At 33.1% G+C, this 16,860-nt stretch overlaps 3 protein-coding genes and 1 long non-coding RNA gene across 5 annotated transcripts; 1 reads left to right on the top strand and 3 right to left on the bottom strand.

Annotated features, from left to right (window-relative positions):
• Window positions 1-3,158: 3,158 nt before the first annotated feature.
• On the bottom strand, window positions 3,159-4,811 carry LOC125191076. The gene is made up of 4 exons (XM_048088537.1): window positions 4,600-4,811; window positions 4,179-4,457; window positions 3,996-4,103; window positions 3,159-3,839 (listed from the first exon to the last, which is right to left on the bottom strand). The coding sequence occupies exons 2-4, from the start codon at window positions 4,362-4,364 to the stop codon at window positions 3,825-3,827; spliced, it is 309 nt and encodes a 102-aa protein (XP_047944494.1). The 5' UTR covers window positions 4,365-4,457; window positions 4,600-4,811; the 3' UTR covers window positions 3,159-3,824.
• A 78-nt stretch (window positions 4,812-4,889) lies between these two features.
• LOC125186512 lies at window positions 4,890-6,539 on the bottom strand. The gene is made up of 4 exons (XR_007170458.1): window positions 6,379-6,539; window positions 5,378-5,456; window positions 5,047-5,304; window positions 4,890-4,981 (listed from the first exon to the last, which is right to left on the bottom strand). It is a non-coding gene; the product is annotated as an uncharacterized LOC125186512 (long non-coding RNA).
• Window positions 6,540-11,617: 5,078 nt separating this feature from the next.
• Window positions 11,618-12,648, top strand: LOC125191051. 2 transcript variants are annotated; one of them, XM_048088513.1, is made up of 3 exons: window positions 11,618-11,770; window positions 11,850-11,912; window positions 12,324-12,648. In XM_048088513.1, the coding sequence occupies exons 1-3, from the start codon at window positions 11,699-11,701 to the stop codon at window positions 12,537-12,539; spliced, it is 351 nt and encodes a 116-aa protein (XP_047944470.1). In that variant the 5' UTR covers window positions 11,618-11,698; the 3' UTR covers window positions 12,540-12,648. The 2 variants fall into 2 exon arrangements, with proteins under 2 accessions (XP_047944470.1, XP_047944469.1); XM_048088512.1 differs by having other exon boundaries at window positions 12,318-12,648.
• A 175-nt stretch (window positions 12,649-12,823) lies between these two features.
• On the bottom strand, window positions 12,824-16,430 carry LOC125187863 (putative wall-associated receptor kinase-like 11). Its single transcript, XM_048084507.1, has 4 exons — window positions 15,902-16,430; window positions 14,766-15,149; window positions 14,182-14,355; window positions 12,824-14,099 (listed from the first exon to the last, which is right to left on the bottom strand). The coding sequence occupies exons 1-4, from the start codon at window positions 16,314-16,316 to the stop codon at window positions 12,949-12,951; spliced, it is 2,124 nt and encodes a 707-aa protein (XP_047940464.1). The 5' UTR covers window positions 16,317-16,430; the 3' UTR covers window positions 12,824-12,948.
• Between the last annotated feature and the right edge of the window lie 430 nt (window positions 16,431-16,860).

The raw sequence follows: 16,860 nt of genomic DNA, 5'->3' as shown, positions 1-16,860 counted from the left end.
AACATAATAATAGATATATAAATTAGAAACTTCAAATTCACTAAAAAATATATTTAAATTTCTAAAACATACTTTAAAATTTCTTGATGTTTATGTTTTATTTTGCATAAATCTCAAATATTAGTATATGATGGTGTTTATGTTTGAGTTTAAGCATATATCTCAAATATATCATAATTAAATATTTTACAATTTATAAATATAACTAATTTTCACCACTATTTATTGGATTGATCGCATGTTAATTTTATCAATAGCAACCCGATTAGCCCGCTGGACTAGCCCAAAACCCGAGCTTCTAGGGTTAGGGTTGAACTTTTATAACCTGAAGAAAATCACAACCCGATTGACCCGCAACCCGAATAGCGTTGGCCCGAAACCCGATGGCTGACCCGATTGACATCCCTAGCAACGACATTTAATTAGTCTCAAGAAATTAAACCTCTTTATTTAATTAATATCAAGTAATTAAATCTCCCATTTAAATTAGACTCAAAGTAAATTAAATCTGATTTAATTAGTGTGAAGTAATATTATAAATTTCTTAGAACTACGTGGAACTAAGATTCATATCCCCAATAAGATATGCGATAAAATTTCGATTGAGTATTACGAAATGTATTATAGTATGAAATTTATATCCAACACAGTTAAGTGCGAATACACGTTTAAATATTGAAAAATGTTATTTTTAAATCTTCTTTAAAATTCATCATTCTATTTGTTTTCAAGTTATTATTTTGTCATAAATAATTTATTTTATAATATCTATCTGTTACGTTCAAAATAAATTAATTGAATATGGGTATTTGTAAGAATACCTACTCGGGCTATTGTACATGTAGGCCTTCAGTCATCAATGGGTTGCCTAGTCAAGTGTGCGTGCAAGGTGGCTACCTTCCAAGCACGTGGATGTTCAAATAAGGTGAAGTAAGGAAAGAACTTATGCTACTTTGTCTAACTATTAACATGAGAATTTAGCAAAGAAAAGCCCCATGGATTATTATCATGGCTCGACAATTATTCTCATATGTAATATGTATATTTTGATACATATTATTATGTACTTAGCCTACACATATTTCTAAATGTGCATACTGAGCTATTGAAAAGAGTATTGGGTAAAGTTTCCACCAAACCTCCTTGTTTTGAGTTAGGAATCTTAAAGGCACATGTCTCCATACATGTGCTCGCATTTTGATTGTTCTATAGATACCACATGGTTTCCACATGGTTTGTGCTCTGAGCAGTTATTGTCATGAATTGTTATTTATTTGATATAGAGATTCATACTCAGAGTCCAATGGATTGAATACTTATCATTTAATATTCCATTTTCTTTATGATCCATAACTGAGTGCTCGTTCTTGGCATTATGGTTGGTATACTAAAAATCATGTTTTAAGCAATTTTCATGAGTAGAATTTTGCTTTTATATAATAAACTCTACAATCAACCTTTAACCCGATTAGAGAAGAAGTAATATTAATACATTGTGTTTGCTTGTGCATTTATAAGATGTTTCTCAAACATTTAAATGTAAAAAAAAGCAAATAAGTCTAATTGTATGCCATGTTTTGCAAAAGAAAAATAGAATTTTACAGGCTAGATAGATTTTGGCTACCTATCACGAAAGGTTGCAGTGTTAGTCTACATGTTTCCGTCGCCTTTAGGAAATAAACGACACTGGTGTAGTATAGTACCAAACGGATCTAACAGTGACATTAGTCTTTCTTGCTATTTACTGAAAGATGAGGTGTTGGTGATCGTTATTTCTTAATCATTGTTGGCATAACATTGAACATACGATATTGGTTATACACTACTTTGACCTATCAATATGTACAAATTTTTTGTAACCCAAGAATTTGAATAGTTGTGATCAATGTCTAGAGGTCCAAATATTGTTACTGCAACTAATCGTATGCTAGGTGAGTCTACCTTGATAATATCTTCAAGAGATGTTCGATATAAATATTTACTACCGAGAAATCCAGCTAGTTGGAATTTAGTTCATAAATGCTGAATATATATTTCGAACTAAACCACTCTTGAAAAAAAATGTTAATTAATTAATGTCAGCAGCGTACTCAAATGAATTAATGTAAATTTATATCTTAAGCGCGGTAAATAATATACTGTATTAAGAGGAATGATATGCTACACACTTATGTGAGCTCCTTATGTCATCAATCTCGTTTGACGCACGTTTAGTCTTGTTCGTTTCGATTTATATCTTTAGTTTGATTCTTATACATTAAAAAAATATTATTGAAAATTTTAATTTCACAAAATTCAAAAAAATCAGAGCATGATTTGTTATTTTATTAATTTATTTGAAATTATAGAGAAAATTGAGTTTTGATTTTTATGAATTTTGTGAAATTAAAAATTTCAATAACATTTTTTAATGTATTAAAATTAAACTAAATATATAAATCGAAACGAATAACACTAAACGTGCGTTAAATGAAAGTGGTGCTCAAATAAGAAGCTCACCTAAGGTATGTAGCATATCATTTCTTATTGTATTAAAGAGGAAAGCCTAGAATACTCGTAATTTTGGATTGGACGCACTACAAAAAAAAACGTCATTTTGCAAGCACTTTGCGAGTAGAAAGGGTGCTACCCATTTCGCTTGTTGCAAAATTTGCGAGAACATTAGCAAGCACATGCTGAAAAACTGCAAGCACATTATCTAGTGCTCGCAAAATGGCTTGCAAAATCTAGTGGCCGTTGCAAGCATTTTTTGCTCGCAATACTTCCTCAATGTTGTCACAAATTCAACTTCGGCGAGCACAAAAATAATTCCATTTTCTGACTTCGCACTGCTGTGCTCGTTGGTCAGCATCTATTCAAAAATAATTTTCAATTAACAATTTGTAATTTTTGTAAAAATTAATATAGGATTTATTTTTTTCAAATCATAGTATGAAATAACTCAATTGAATGACGAAAATTCAAATTTTACATAGATACAAAATCTTGTTTCAAACTTCAATTCAATCAAATTACAAATTTAGTTGAAATATTCATAGTAATTGAATCATTTTGCCATTTTGGTACGTTCCATAGTAATAGACTCATTTCTTTTTAGTAAAAGTTAACACATTTTTCCACACCAACTTTACTCTCTCTTACTTTATCCTCTTTTCGTCTCGCTACCTTTTTTATTTTCCACTTTATTCTCTCTTTACTTAACTCACCTTACACAATTTTCTTAATCTCCGTGCCGAAAAGAAACGTCTCCATTACTATGGAACGGAGGGAGTACTAGTTCCCACATTTAGTTCAAATAATTCTACCCACTTCTTCTAGACTCTTGAACTTGCTCGAACTTTGCTGACTGAGGACCTTTACTAGCCCCGCAATTCTGCGATCTCTCGATGCAATGGCGGTAAAATCCAACCGCTTCTCCTCATCATGTAAAGGGATCACACACTGCCCCAATTCATCCTCCATGGTCACAAAACCAACTTATCCTCAAATGGCTCCGGGACAGTAAGCATCAGATCCACATTCCAAACGGGATTCAAATTTCTGTTATGAGAAATTGTAGTCCTCAAAACAATATCCCCATGTGAAACTCTCACAAGAATCTCTGGCTTCTGCCGATTGTCATCAGCAATCTGCAATTTCTGCGCCTCAATCACGTTAACCCTGAGATACTAAAGGCGAGGGGATGAAAAAACCTCGGACCTGATTCCACTGACGCCGTCGCCATTAACACTCGCTGCATCCAAAGGCCAAACTTCCGGGAACTGCGTCCCCATCCAAATCGCAAACATCAATTCTCCAGCCGATACCACTCCGGCGCCAATGGGCTATCCGGCAGCACCCTTCGAGATGCACACAACCACAATAAACACACAATAAAAACCACATCCAATATTGAGAGAGAGAGACCGCAGATCCTGAAATGTTCTCATGTGATATATAGTTCAAATTCACCTAAACTGAAACAGGAAAGAAGTAACACTCAAACAGCAAATTACCTCAATTTCTTTGGCTTGTTGTGAACATAACTTGTGTGAGTCCTTTAGCCTATGAGTCTTGAGAAATAGGTCCCAAAATGGAGGGAGCTTTCCCTGGTTCTCTTTAGCCTGCAAACAATTTTAATAAAAATCTAACAATAATTAAAAATGTAAACAACTGAAACTGGAAAATACAATTCTTACCATTTTTTTGGCTGTCACATCAAATGCAACACAGCCATTAGCATGTGTGGGAAGAGCCTTCTCTTTTCCGCGATTGTTCGAACATCTTTTGGAAGCCTTTATAGCATCTGCCGTATTCCATGCTTCACGATACTCATTCCACACAGCCTCGGGAAAGTAGGTCGGCTTCTTGTTTTTCTTTCTCATCTTGCTGATATAATCTCCATACCTAACTTTGCATTTTCTTTTAAATGCATCTAACGCGAGATTTTGATCATATTTCTCGACGTTAGCATGTTTCTGCACAAATAATAAAAGAAAAAGCGCGTTAGAACAATATATCAAATAAATATAAAAAAGAAAAGAAGTGTGTTCTAATGACAGTCAAGGTAAATTCTAAAGACTATCCAATCAATGATGATAAATAAAAGAGGCATATTACCTTGAATTCCAGCCAATAAACTCCAATGTGGTGCTGCTTAAGACTTTTTTGAAAGAAGGCGTCCGGGAGAACAATCTTATGAAAAACGTCAAGACAGATATTAGCTACTCCCTCCGTCCCAAATAATTTGGGACACTTTGACCCGGCACGGGTTTTAAGAAATCTAATGGAAAGTGAGTTGAAAAAGTTGGTGGGATGCGGGTCCTACTTTTAAAGTATTAGTTTTATAATAAAATGTGAGTAGGAATGAGTTAGTGGAATATGGGGTCCACTACCAAAAATGGTAAAAGTGAAGTGGGACAAATTATGTGGGACAAGCCGAAATGGAATACTGGGACGAATTATTTGGGACGGAGGGAGTACATCTTTGGTAGGGTAGAGCCTGCACATCAATCAATGTATAGTTAGTAAATTATAAAAATTTGGTTAACATAATCATCCACTTACATTGCATCCTCCCCAAGATGTATTATTTTTCTTCCGTATCGATCAGGGAGATCAGGTTGATCAGGTGCTATTGGTGAATGTACTCCAACTGTTTTTTCATCACCTTCTTCTTCCCTTTCTTCTTCTGGTGACACTTCTGCGTCAAAAAGTGTGAAGAGATTCTCTAGCTCAGGAGGAACGTCCTCTAGTTCCTTAAGCTGAGTGCCACGGGATGAGGCTCCTCTAAGTCGTCCGATAAATCCTCCTCTAGGCATTTAACTATAAGTTCAAACATAAACATAAGTTATGCAGATTTCCAGAGATGAGCAAATGATGTTATATTTTTTCTTACATGGGATGGGGGTGATTGGAGCCTGATACAAGTAAAACACGTCCTACAGTGACAGATCAGCTGCAATTCTACCATAAACCTACGTCCAACAACAAAAAGATATATTAATACATATGAAACATTATGCAAATACACCAATATCCAAATAGAAACATAAAACATAGCTTAATCTTCACAAAATAAAAGCTATCAATAGAGGAATATATGTAATAAACCCAATCTGTTTCAGGGGTCTTCCTTTAATATAATTCTCAGCACTATCAACAAGATAATGTTCCCTTTTTGTGTGCAAAAAACTGCTGCAGCTGAATTAATGTTCAACTACTTCATTCTAGTTTTAACAACACGGCTCATTAGAATTATGTTACACAAATGACTATATCAACTATTAGGACATGATATTGGAAACAACCACATTAGTTTTCTCACAATAGCTCAAACTAGAAACTCATATATTGCTGTAGAGACATTCATAATACAAAATGAATGTCTTAAATAACATAGGGTAAACTATGATAGCTTTATTTTGTATCCTGATAGCAATAAATCATCGTCCTGATAACTTAAATAACATAGGGTAAACACATAATGTATAATACAACTCATCCAAGTATCTAAATTCTAATGGCATTGTAGGGAGTCTATTCAGACAATGAAACGGCATTAAATGATTTCAGAGAAGATCAATTCCAACATTCAGAAATACATAAAGCAAACATGTTTCTGCATTCAGAGTGCTCAAGCTTTGCATATTAAGAAATCAGTTTATTTTCCAAGCTTTTTTGAGACACTTTGTTTATACACTTTCCATATCTAAACTTCTGTTATCGATACGGAATCAAAAAATTAAACAGAATCACGCTTCAAAAAATTAAAATAGAACCACAAAAACTCATGGATCTGCCGATAAAATCACGGAACTCGCGCTTCAAAATAAAAAAATTAAACAGAATTCCCGATGAAAACACTTGTGGATCTACCAAATCGAAGACGATACAAACCGGAATAGAAAAGCACCATAGATTTTGGCAACTATGCAGGATTCATGGTCGAGATTTAGGGTTTTTTGTTTAGATTAAGAGAATGGAGAAAAAGAAGTGGAAGGAAGTGAATGGAGAAAGAGTAGTTAGGGTTTTTTGTTTAGATTAAGAGAATGGAGAAAAAGAAGTGGAAGGAAGTGAATGGAGAAAGAGTAGTGGAGGGGATGGATGATCCCCTACTGTGTAGTGAAAACACAGCACCAGTGTCTCTCTCAGAAACGACGACGTTTCTTGTTTACTGTTTCTCTTTTCTTATTTATGTGTGTTTTATTTAATAAACTTTAATTGGCTTGGAAGTCAACGACGCCGCATTCTTTTCACTACTTATTAGTTTTATGTTTCTTTACTAGTAGTTCATTTTCTATGATAATTTAATCTTTAATTAGTTATTTTATTAATATATTTTTATAACGCTAAAGTTTAAGCTAGCTTAATAATGTCTATGAAAACTATATTTTTAACTATACCAAAAAATTAAACTAAACTATAATTTGAGATTAAAAAAGTTATGGAATTAGGACCAATTATATTACAGTAATAACTAATAAGAGAACCGATATGAACTTCTGTTTTTTTGGAAAAAAATTAATTACTCTCCAAAGTATTACTTTCTCCGTTCTTAATAATTTTTCATCATTTGACTCGGCATAGACTTTAAAATGTAATAAGATTGAAAAAGTTAGTGACATATGGATCTTATTTTTTTATATACTATAATAAAATATGAGTGGGAATAAATTAGTAGAATGTGGTCTATGGAGTCACTACAGGAAATGGTCTAAGTGAAAAATGATAAATTTTCAGGGACGATCGAAAATAGAAATAAGTGACAAATTTTCAGGATACGAATGAAGTATCAAATTTATTCTTAGGACTAATATTTTCTTTTACTATATAAATAAAAATAATTGCAATAGATTTTAATAAAATAAACTATTCTAACATATGGACTCCTATTGTTTTTGACAAATTTAATTATTCTCCAAAGTACTACTATCACCAAATTTAATCTTAAACAAAACAAATGCAAAAGATTATTAAAAATACATTAGTTGACTTCTACTGTCTGACAAATTTAAGTACTAATTTTTAAATCCCTGATTACGTTTAGTTTAGTTTAATTTTTAGATATATTTGAAAAAATAGTTTTTCGGAAATTATTAAATTAGTTTTTTTCATTGTTATAAACATGTAGTTAAATGACATTAAAAATTAAATTATCAGCATTCATTACTAATTATATTATAATTGAAACAACACTATAGTAGTAAAGAAGAAAGAACGAAACAAACATCAAAATGTAAGAATGCGGCGTCATTTAAGATTCCCATCTATCTATACATATATAAAAGGCGAGTTTTGGACCATTTTGAAATATTTATAAATTGTGAGCATCAATTTAAATATTTATAAGAGTGCACAATCAATGTATCATTATAAGAAAAGAAAAAAAAAATCGTATTTTGCGATTCAACATTTAAATTCCACATTTAATATTTATTACCTTACCTACATTATAATAAAAACGTGTCATTATAGCTTTGACCACTTCTCAATTTTTAAATTTAACTAGTGTACCACATGTGCATCTGCGATGCACAGATCATAATTTACTTTATAATAATTTAATATTTACACTATACAAAACAAAAAATGAATATATATGAAATAACAATTACTACCTCCGTCTCCCAAAATTTGCTACACTTTGATCCGACACGGGTTTTAAGAAATGTAATGGAAAGTGAGTTGAAAAAGTTGGTGGGATGTGGGTCCTACTTTTAAAGTACTAGTTTTATAATAAAATGTGAGTAGGAATGAGTTAGTGGGATATGAGGTCCACTACCAAAAATGGTAAAAGTGAAGTGTATCAAATTTTCAGGGACAGACCGAAATAGTAAACTGTATCAAATTTTCAGGGACAGAGGTAGTAGATATTAACAAATTTAGTAAAAATTGGAAAATAACTCAACACACGGCATTGATTGTAGTTAATATCTGAAATTAATTATGCTACAATATGTATATTTAGAATAGATATTTTAAATTTTCAATTAGAATTAAATATTATAAATCAACTTCACATAAGTACTTATTATTATGATAATCAACCAATGGTGACAAAGTGAAAATATAGTTTAATTTATTAATTTTGAATAAATCAAACTTATTAGTAAGATATTAGGAAATTATAATTATATTTATGAAATACACTATACACTTTACTTGGTTTGACTTCATCGAAGTTTCAACTTTCGTAAACTTTTATTGGTATTTTAGTGTTTAGATCAATATTATATAAAAAAATTATACTAACTTAACTATTAAAATACATTAAATATATTAGAATAATATTGAAACATAAATTAAAATATATAGATATAAAGATATCACAATTACATAAATCATACCACAACTTATTTTGTTTAAATATCACAAAATTTTATGGATTGTTTGATTTTAAAGCTCAATTAACTAACAAACACTAATTAATAAGTATTATTAAATAAATTTTTAGGCAAATAAAGTATTGAATAAATAAAATCTATTAAGATGAATTAAGTAAACAAAACACTATATAATTTAACTATAGGCAAATCCAATAACATTAAACAAATAAAGAATTAAATAAGTTAGTTTATATTAATTAAAAATAATCCATTAAACAAATAAAAATTAAATTAATGCTTTACGCATTAATAAAAGCCCAATTTAGAGTAATATAACTATTTTGATAAAATTGTTTTAAAGTTGATTAGATCATTATACAACAACGGTTAAACAATACCCTATTTAAGCTTCTCTAATAAGCAGGATATAGGATCAAACTTGACTGTTTCATTTTTTTCCAAATAAACGCTAATATCTACCTTTCCTTTTCTCTTTATTTTAAACACACTAAGTTTTAGAACTTCAGAACTTGAACTTGAGTGCAATATTATAGAAATTAAAAGTATGGAAAAATGTTCCTTGAATCATAATGCCAGGTGCAGGAAAAAAAAAATAACAATAACAGTTTTTGATAAGTAACTAAAAACCAAATAAAATAAGAAATGACAAAATACATACCATATTTGACACATTTTTTATGTCCAAATCCGAACACAACGTAGCTAACTTTGATGACTCATGAAGTAAGTAAGGAAGGTGAACTCTTTGGTTTCAAAAAGAGCACAAAATTAGTGACATAACAATCAAGTATGAGTAAAATATATGAATATTAATGCATTACTATTGGTGAAGAGTAATAAGAACTCTATTGGGAAAAAAATTGCTGGAAATTTAAAATGCAATTGGAGAAGGTAAGGTGGAAGTGTGCAATAAACTTATATTTTTATAGACAAAATATATGAAGAAGCAATTCTGAATAATGTGGCAGTTACAAATTTATAATCAGTGTTATGCCCTGCTCCTCGACCACCCCTCCTTATTATTTCTTAATCAATGTACGTTAGCATTGAGCATACGGTATTGATTATGCACTACTTTGACTTACCAAATGGTGCGGGTTTTTCGCAACCCAATAAGCCTGGTATATTGGGTAGTGGTAATTAATATCTAGCACCGCTAGGATTGCTATTATGTTGAATCGTGCGCGAGGTGAGTCTCGTTTGATAACATCCTCAAGAGAAGCTTGAAATAAAGTTTTATTATTCGGAACCTAGCTAGTTGGAGTTTAATTACTCTATGAATAATAAATAAGATTTTCTTGCTGAGTCCTCTCTTGGAATAAATAAGATATTAATTAATTAAGTCCATAGCAGACAATAATTAATTAATGGATGTTTCTATCTTAAGCGCGGGAAATAAATATCAAGCAACCCGGAGTACTTATAATTTCGGATTTGTATGGAGAGTGCAATATTACTTCTATAGTGGCTGCTCGTAATATTCCAATTATAAGCTTATATTAAATTGAGTTTAATTTAATTAGTAAAAAGCTAATTGGAGGAGCCCATATCCAAAATCTTCCATAGATCCCTGTCTGGGCCCAATATGTGACTTAGTATAAATAGGAGAATAAAGGAGACAGAAAATACACTTATTTTTTCATCAAAATTTTCGTCCCTCTCTATCTAGTAGAGGACGATTTTTCTCTCATTCGTGGGAAATATTTTCCGTCTTCTTTATTTAAGTCCTAGTATCTACTGGTGAGATCAGCCCACCCTGATATCAGTTTACAGTCCGGAAACCAGACAAAAGATCCGTGGTTTTGTACTAAAGATCTTCACATGGAGAAGGCGCTAGCTATCTTCGATTCTTTGGAGAATCATCAAGGTATAATGGCTAAATCGTAGAATAGCATGTTTTAGGTTTCAATTAATTTTAAAGTATGTTTTATTTGAGTTATGAGCATGATACATGTGATAATTACGCGAATAGAATTTGTCTAAATAATCTGCTAAATAGATCAGAATTATTATCTAATTGATTTATGTGAGCGCTTTCACTGCCCTTCATGGCTATGATGAAATTTTTCTGAGCCAGAATCGTTTCAGCTCTGAGGCCATGTTAAATCGGTGGGAGAAGATTTCTACTGTATTATTGAATGAATAATATGATACATGGATTACATATTTATAGGCTAGGTATTCTACATATATGGTAAACCTAAAATTACAATAATTGCTCCACTCTAATTTGCCCATAATATACTCAAATATCAATCACACAATATTCTCCCGATATTATGTGATTTTATTCCAACAAAACTAAATATATAAATCGAAACGAATAATACTAAACGTGCGTTAAATGAAAATGATGCTCACATAAGAAGCCTACATACGGTATGTAGCATATCATTTCTCATTATATTAAAGAGGAAAGCCTAGAATACTCGTAATTTTGGATTGGACGGACAATCAATATTATATAAAATTATTAATTATTTTATTAAAATTCGATTTTTGTGAATAATAAAAACCAGCCATTTTCGTTACTAAATGCCCATCACATCATTCCATTAGTTTTAAAAATTTAGGCCATAATCCCACTCTATCGCCCAACCAATTACAATAAAATATGGGAGCCAGTATTTATTTATCTCTCGTGAAACACCACATTGCTCTGAGAAAGTGAAAAAAAAGTTGTTCAAAAGCTAGAGGCACAAGGTCACTAATCCGTGACTTCCATGTTTGAAAATTTTGAATATAAAACGATTTAACTGTATATTTTATCTTATCTGTACTAACAAAAAAGTAGTTGATGCTCATGATCAACTGAATTAATATTATTAGTACTATCTTTTTATGAGAAATCTTGGATTTGTATTTCGTTTATGGCAAACTACTGTTGTTCAATTGAGTTGGAGCCTCGCACATTGAAACAAGGACAGCTCGACCACGCCAGAGTATGTATTTCTCATTTCTTGGTTTGTTAACAAACAGTGTGACAGTTTGTATGATTGACATATTAATTATGATGTACAGGAAATTGCTGTTGACATTGTTCAAACAAAGGAACCGGATGAAGCATCAACCATGTTTACTGAGGTTTGATTTCATTATTAGTACAAATAGAATTTAAGGTTAATTTTTCCAAATTGCCAAAAGAATCGCAACTAGTCAAATTCTGGTTTGTCCCATATTTTTCAAAACTGGAATGATTGATCACCAAGTTCCAGAATGTCACAGATAGTGCATACATCGTTTTTTGTAATGATGTGGCAATCAGATTTATCTATTTGGACAAAACGTACGGCGGTGGCACATAATGACGTCGTGTGATTTACCTAGTAACGACGGTGGGATAATTGCGAAATCTGGTTGTCATCGGAAAATTACGTACGAGATAATTGCAAAATTCTGAAACTTGGTGATTTATCATTCCAGTTTTAAAAAGCATGGAACAAACCAGAAATGGTATTTTCGTGATTCTACATCCACAAAACTCTATAGCTGCAGGGACTGAAGGACGTGGTCGAAATCAAAGAGCCGGCGGTGGTGGTGACAGTTTCAGGCGAAAATCTGCAGCCACAGAAGGTGGTGGAGGAGAGCGGCCGCGGCGGGGCAGTTTTCAAGGAAGAAGTTCTTACAGTGGAGACTTATTGCCAATGTTTAGTAGTGGAATCATCACCGGAATGTAGGGATATTAAAGAGCCCCTTTCTGCCCCTTTTTGAGGCATCACTTTACTAGGTTATTCATTTCAATTGATCTAGCATTTTATAAGAAAAATTTTCTTGTATAATCGCGTGTGAAACTGTCACTTGAAAGCTACCATTAAGATAATATTCCGTCTGCCGCATGTTACTCACACTTTTCTCGGCTCGTCCCAAACTACTTATACTATTTTTATTTTAAATAAGAATTAACGTATTTAATTAATATCTTAGAGTTAATTAAGTATTTTCTTATCAAGTAATTTAAAATACTAATATAATTACACTAAAAAATCAATCACAGATTTACGAACTAAAATGAAAAATGCTAATATGGGACAAAGGGAGCAGTACAATTCCGTTGCACATACAAACTAACAAATGAAAGTTATATCTCTATCAACTTCAAGTTGCATGTATACCTTCATAGCTAAAATGTAAGAAAAGATGATGCTGATTCGACACTTATACCACTAGGTGTCCATGCATACTCATGGTCCGAAATAATCATGGGCTTGGCTTCACAAACTTCCCCATCTTCTACAAACATATGCAAACTCTCCAATTCTCTTGCTGCCTCTTTCATGGTTGGTCTCATTCTCCCCTTAAAATTCAAGCATCTTTGCGCAAGCCATGCAACTGCAGTTACCTCCTCCTCATTACCATGCTTCAAAACTTGGTCATCTAAAATTTTGTATAGATTGTTTTCTTCCATACATTCAAGAAAACGCATCACTAAACTTCTCTCCTCTTCTCTTATATCCAGCGATATCGGCCTCTGTCCTGTCAAAAGTTCGACAAGAACTACTCCGAAACTGTAAACATCGCTCTTTTCTGTAAATTGGCTCGACTGGAAATATTCTGGATCCAAATATCCAAATGTTCCTTTTACCATGGTGGTCAAATGTGTCTGGTCCGTTACAACGGACTTAGAGATCCCGAAATCAGACAATTTAACCGTATATTTTTCACCTAGAAGAATGTTACTAGACTTGACGTCTCTATGGTAGATAGGTATGGATAACGCAGAGTGAAGATATGCGAGCGCTCCAGCAATATCTGTTGCGATTTTCAGACGCATACTCCACGATACTTGGAATTCAGTGCTGGGATCCTGAATTAGATCGAAGAGAGTCCCATTAGGCACTAGCTCATAGACGAGGAGAGGAACATCGGTCTCCAGACAACATCCCCACAATTTGACCACATGCTTATGATTAACATGTGATAGTATCACAACCTCATTTATAAATTGCTCTAAATGATCCTTGTTGAGAAGCTTCGATTTCTTGATTGCCACAATCTTGCCATCGGACAACATTCCTTTGTAAACCGTGCCTTGCCCTCCATGTCCAAGAATTCGACTTTCATTGAAGTTATTTGTGGCTTTCTCTAACTCTTCAGAAGAAAATAGCTTGGTCTTTTGAATTGTTCCTTCATTCGTTTGTTGTTGTAATAGAAGACCACCATTTCGTTTGAAGAATTTCTCCTTTCGCTTTTTATTCCTTCTCTTTTGTAATAAAACATACACCAAGATACACATTGAGAGGAATAGAAGAAATCCTATTCCGGAGCCCACGCCTACTCATAAAATCACTCATCAATTTAGCAAGACTAAATATAATTAGCATTTAAACTAAAACTTGTACTGAAATGAAATTACCTATGAAGACATGAATCATGTTTGATGGTAATGGTATGCAACCTTTGCCGTTATTTTTCCATCCATGACCAGTATACCCCTTTGGGCAAGAGCAGTTGGCAGACCCAATAGTGTTGTTGCAAATCGCATTTCTATCGCAAGGATTGAGCATGATATGATCACATTCATTAATATCTGCGTCCCAAAAAAATACATAGGAGTATTAGAACATTATGTCATATATAGTGGAGTGGTTCGCTTCACTTCGCAACTGATATGCTGGCTGAAATGAGAATTATATCAGTTCACTGATATATTTATATCAATTGTCATCACACAAAATATCAGTTGATATCAGAAAACCTTACTGATATTTGTGAAAAAACAAAAAACTGATATTTCATCAGTATCTGATATGTAATGTCAACTGATATTAGTGTATTAGCAAACCGATATAGTTCTCATTTTAACTAAACATATGTGTGAAATGAACCATCTCCTATGTCATACACTACACATCATTATATATTTATAGACTACAATTATATAAAAAAAATGAACGAAATAATGTACGGATTTTGTATTGAGAGAAAAACTCTACTAACCATTGCAACCATTTTGGTATGGATTGCCATAGTATCCTTTCTTGCAGCGACAGAGGTATCCTTGCGCAAAATCACTATTAGACTCAAGATTGAGACAATCAGTATTGGCTTTGCAGGCATAAGTGGATGTACTCCGCTGAGCTTCACTGCAATTTTGGGTCCCAACCCTCCAGTCTAGCCGCACCACCGGCTGCGGGGCACTCAGTACCCACTCATCTTTTTTGTTGATGTTTTTGGAATTATTCAAGTCGGAAAACGGATACGAAAATGCAGATTGCTTGGAAGTTCGCTTTTCCTCTACGAAGGCATAACTGCATGGGAAATACTTGTCGCGTACCCATTTCCCACCTAAGTCACTTAACTGTGTTGCCAAGAACATCGTGCCTGATAGCAGGGTGGACACAGAAATAAGTTGATAGTAAGTACTACAATTCAGTCGTATTTCCTTGGTAAGCGCTTAACATGATTTTCAAAAAAATTTAAAAATTTAGAAGTAGAACATTTAAAAAAATAAAAATTGGGTAAGGGCGTAAGCCCTGCCCTTCTACCAAGTGTTTCCTCCCATGCGGCTGATAGTAAATAGAATATGGAAAATAAAAGACAAATGCAGAAAATAAACTAAAGACGTCAAAAATCGTAATGGCTACATTGTTAATCAACTCTATTTCATTAACTCTTTATATTGATTTCAATTCTACATTAGGAAGGAAAGTAAATAATCTATTTTGATTCGATTATCTTTGATTGATCTAAATTAATATCTTTCAAGTTACAATTGTAGCTTTCATTTTCTTCAATCACACTCATATTCTCTTCATCCCGAGTAGTAAAATATACTTCGTATACTTCCCTTGTCTCATTCTAACCGTAGCATCTCTTATTCTATACTGGATTTTATGCAAAGTTGTCTTGTGAGTTGAGAATAAAGTAAGAGAGATAATTAAATAGTTAGAGAAGTTTCCATTTAAAAAAAATGTGTCGAGAATAAAGTAAGAGAGATAATTAAATAGTTAGAGAAGTTTCCATTTAAAAAAAATGTGTCATTTGGATTGAGACATCACAATAAAGAAAATTTGTCTCTTAGAACGGACGAAGGGAGTATAACTAAACTTACTATGAAAGAAGTTAATGCATACCTTTGGGTATGGATGTTCGGCAACAGCCGTTCCTGGCGGAATACCCGTTTACATCATTCGGGCAGACTCCGTGCCCACGCGGCTCTTTATTGGAGCAGTACAATACGCAGCCGCCGGAAAAGATCTCTTTGTTCCGCCCCAACACTGCCATGATATCATCACAGCCGACGGCGGTTAGCCAGTTCTGATCCGACAAGGCGTATTGAGTATCCGTCAAGTCAACCGAGTAGTAGTTGTCACGTGTGACGATGTGCGGGTAAACCTCGGTGTTATTGTAGCAGGTAGCAGCCAACAGATACGGGTACTTGACCCGTATCTGAGTCGGGTTTATCGCTATGATTTCGAGCATCTTACCGGTTATGTTGAGGTAGGGTGTTGTTGATTTGTTGCATACGATGTTGAATGATGGATTCATGGAGCAGTCCGACCCGACTCCGAACGGGTAGGAGAAGTGCAAGCTGCCGCATTTCTTGGGGCAAGTAGCTGTTGCAAGAGTTAGTGAGAAAAGCAAGAAGATGAGAGAGAATGGTGGGAGAGACATGTTGGTTATAATCTTCAATTTGGAAAACATTGGTTATAAATAGTGATTTTGGTGTTTGATTAATTGCGTCTAACGCGGAAGGCATGTAAAAGACGAAGTTAATGAACACCTTCTTAAAAGTGGACGGAATGCTCTTTTCCTCATATGATCACGTTGAATTAACATTTTATATATTCAATATAAAATTTAAATTACCTTTAGTTTGTTCTAATTGCTTTTTATAAGACTATTATAGTTTTGTAGCCGCATTCATAGAATCATATTGTGCATTACAGTGTGATTGGTCAACTCTATCTAATGACATGCATGTAATGGTTCCCAAAAGCTAGGTAGATAAATCAATATATATAGTGGGACCAATTCAACTTATTATATACCTAGGCTGTCAGGCACTTAAATATAGGACTGGGAAAAAATA

This window comes from Salvia hispanica, chromosome 5, assembly GCF_023119035.1.
Source record: "Salvia hispanica cultivar TCC Black 2014 chromosome 5, UniMelb_Shisp_WGS_1.0, whole genome shotgun sequence".
NCBI classification, from domain to species: Eukaryota; Viridiplantae; Streptophyta; class Magnoliopsida; order Lamiales; family Lamiaceae; genus Salvia; species Salvia hispanica.
The sequence above is the reverse complement of the archived record's forward strand: the minus strand, read 5'-3'. Positions and strand labels throughout refer to the sequence as shown.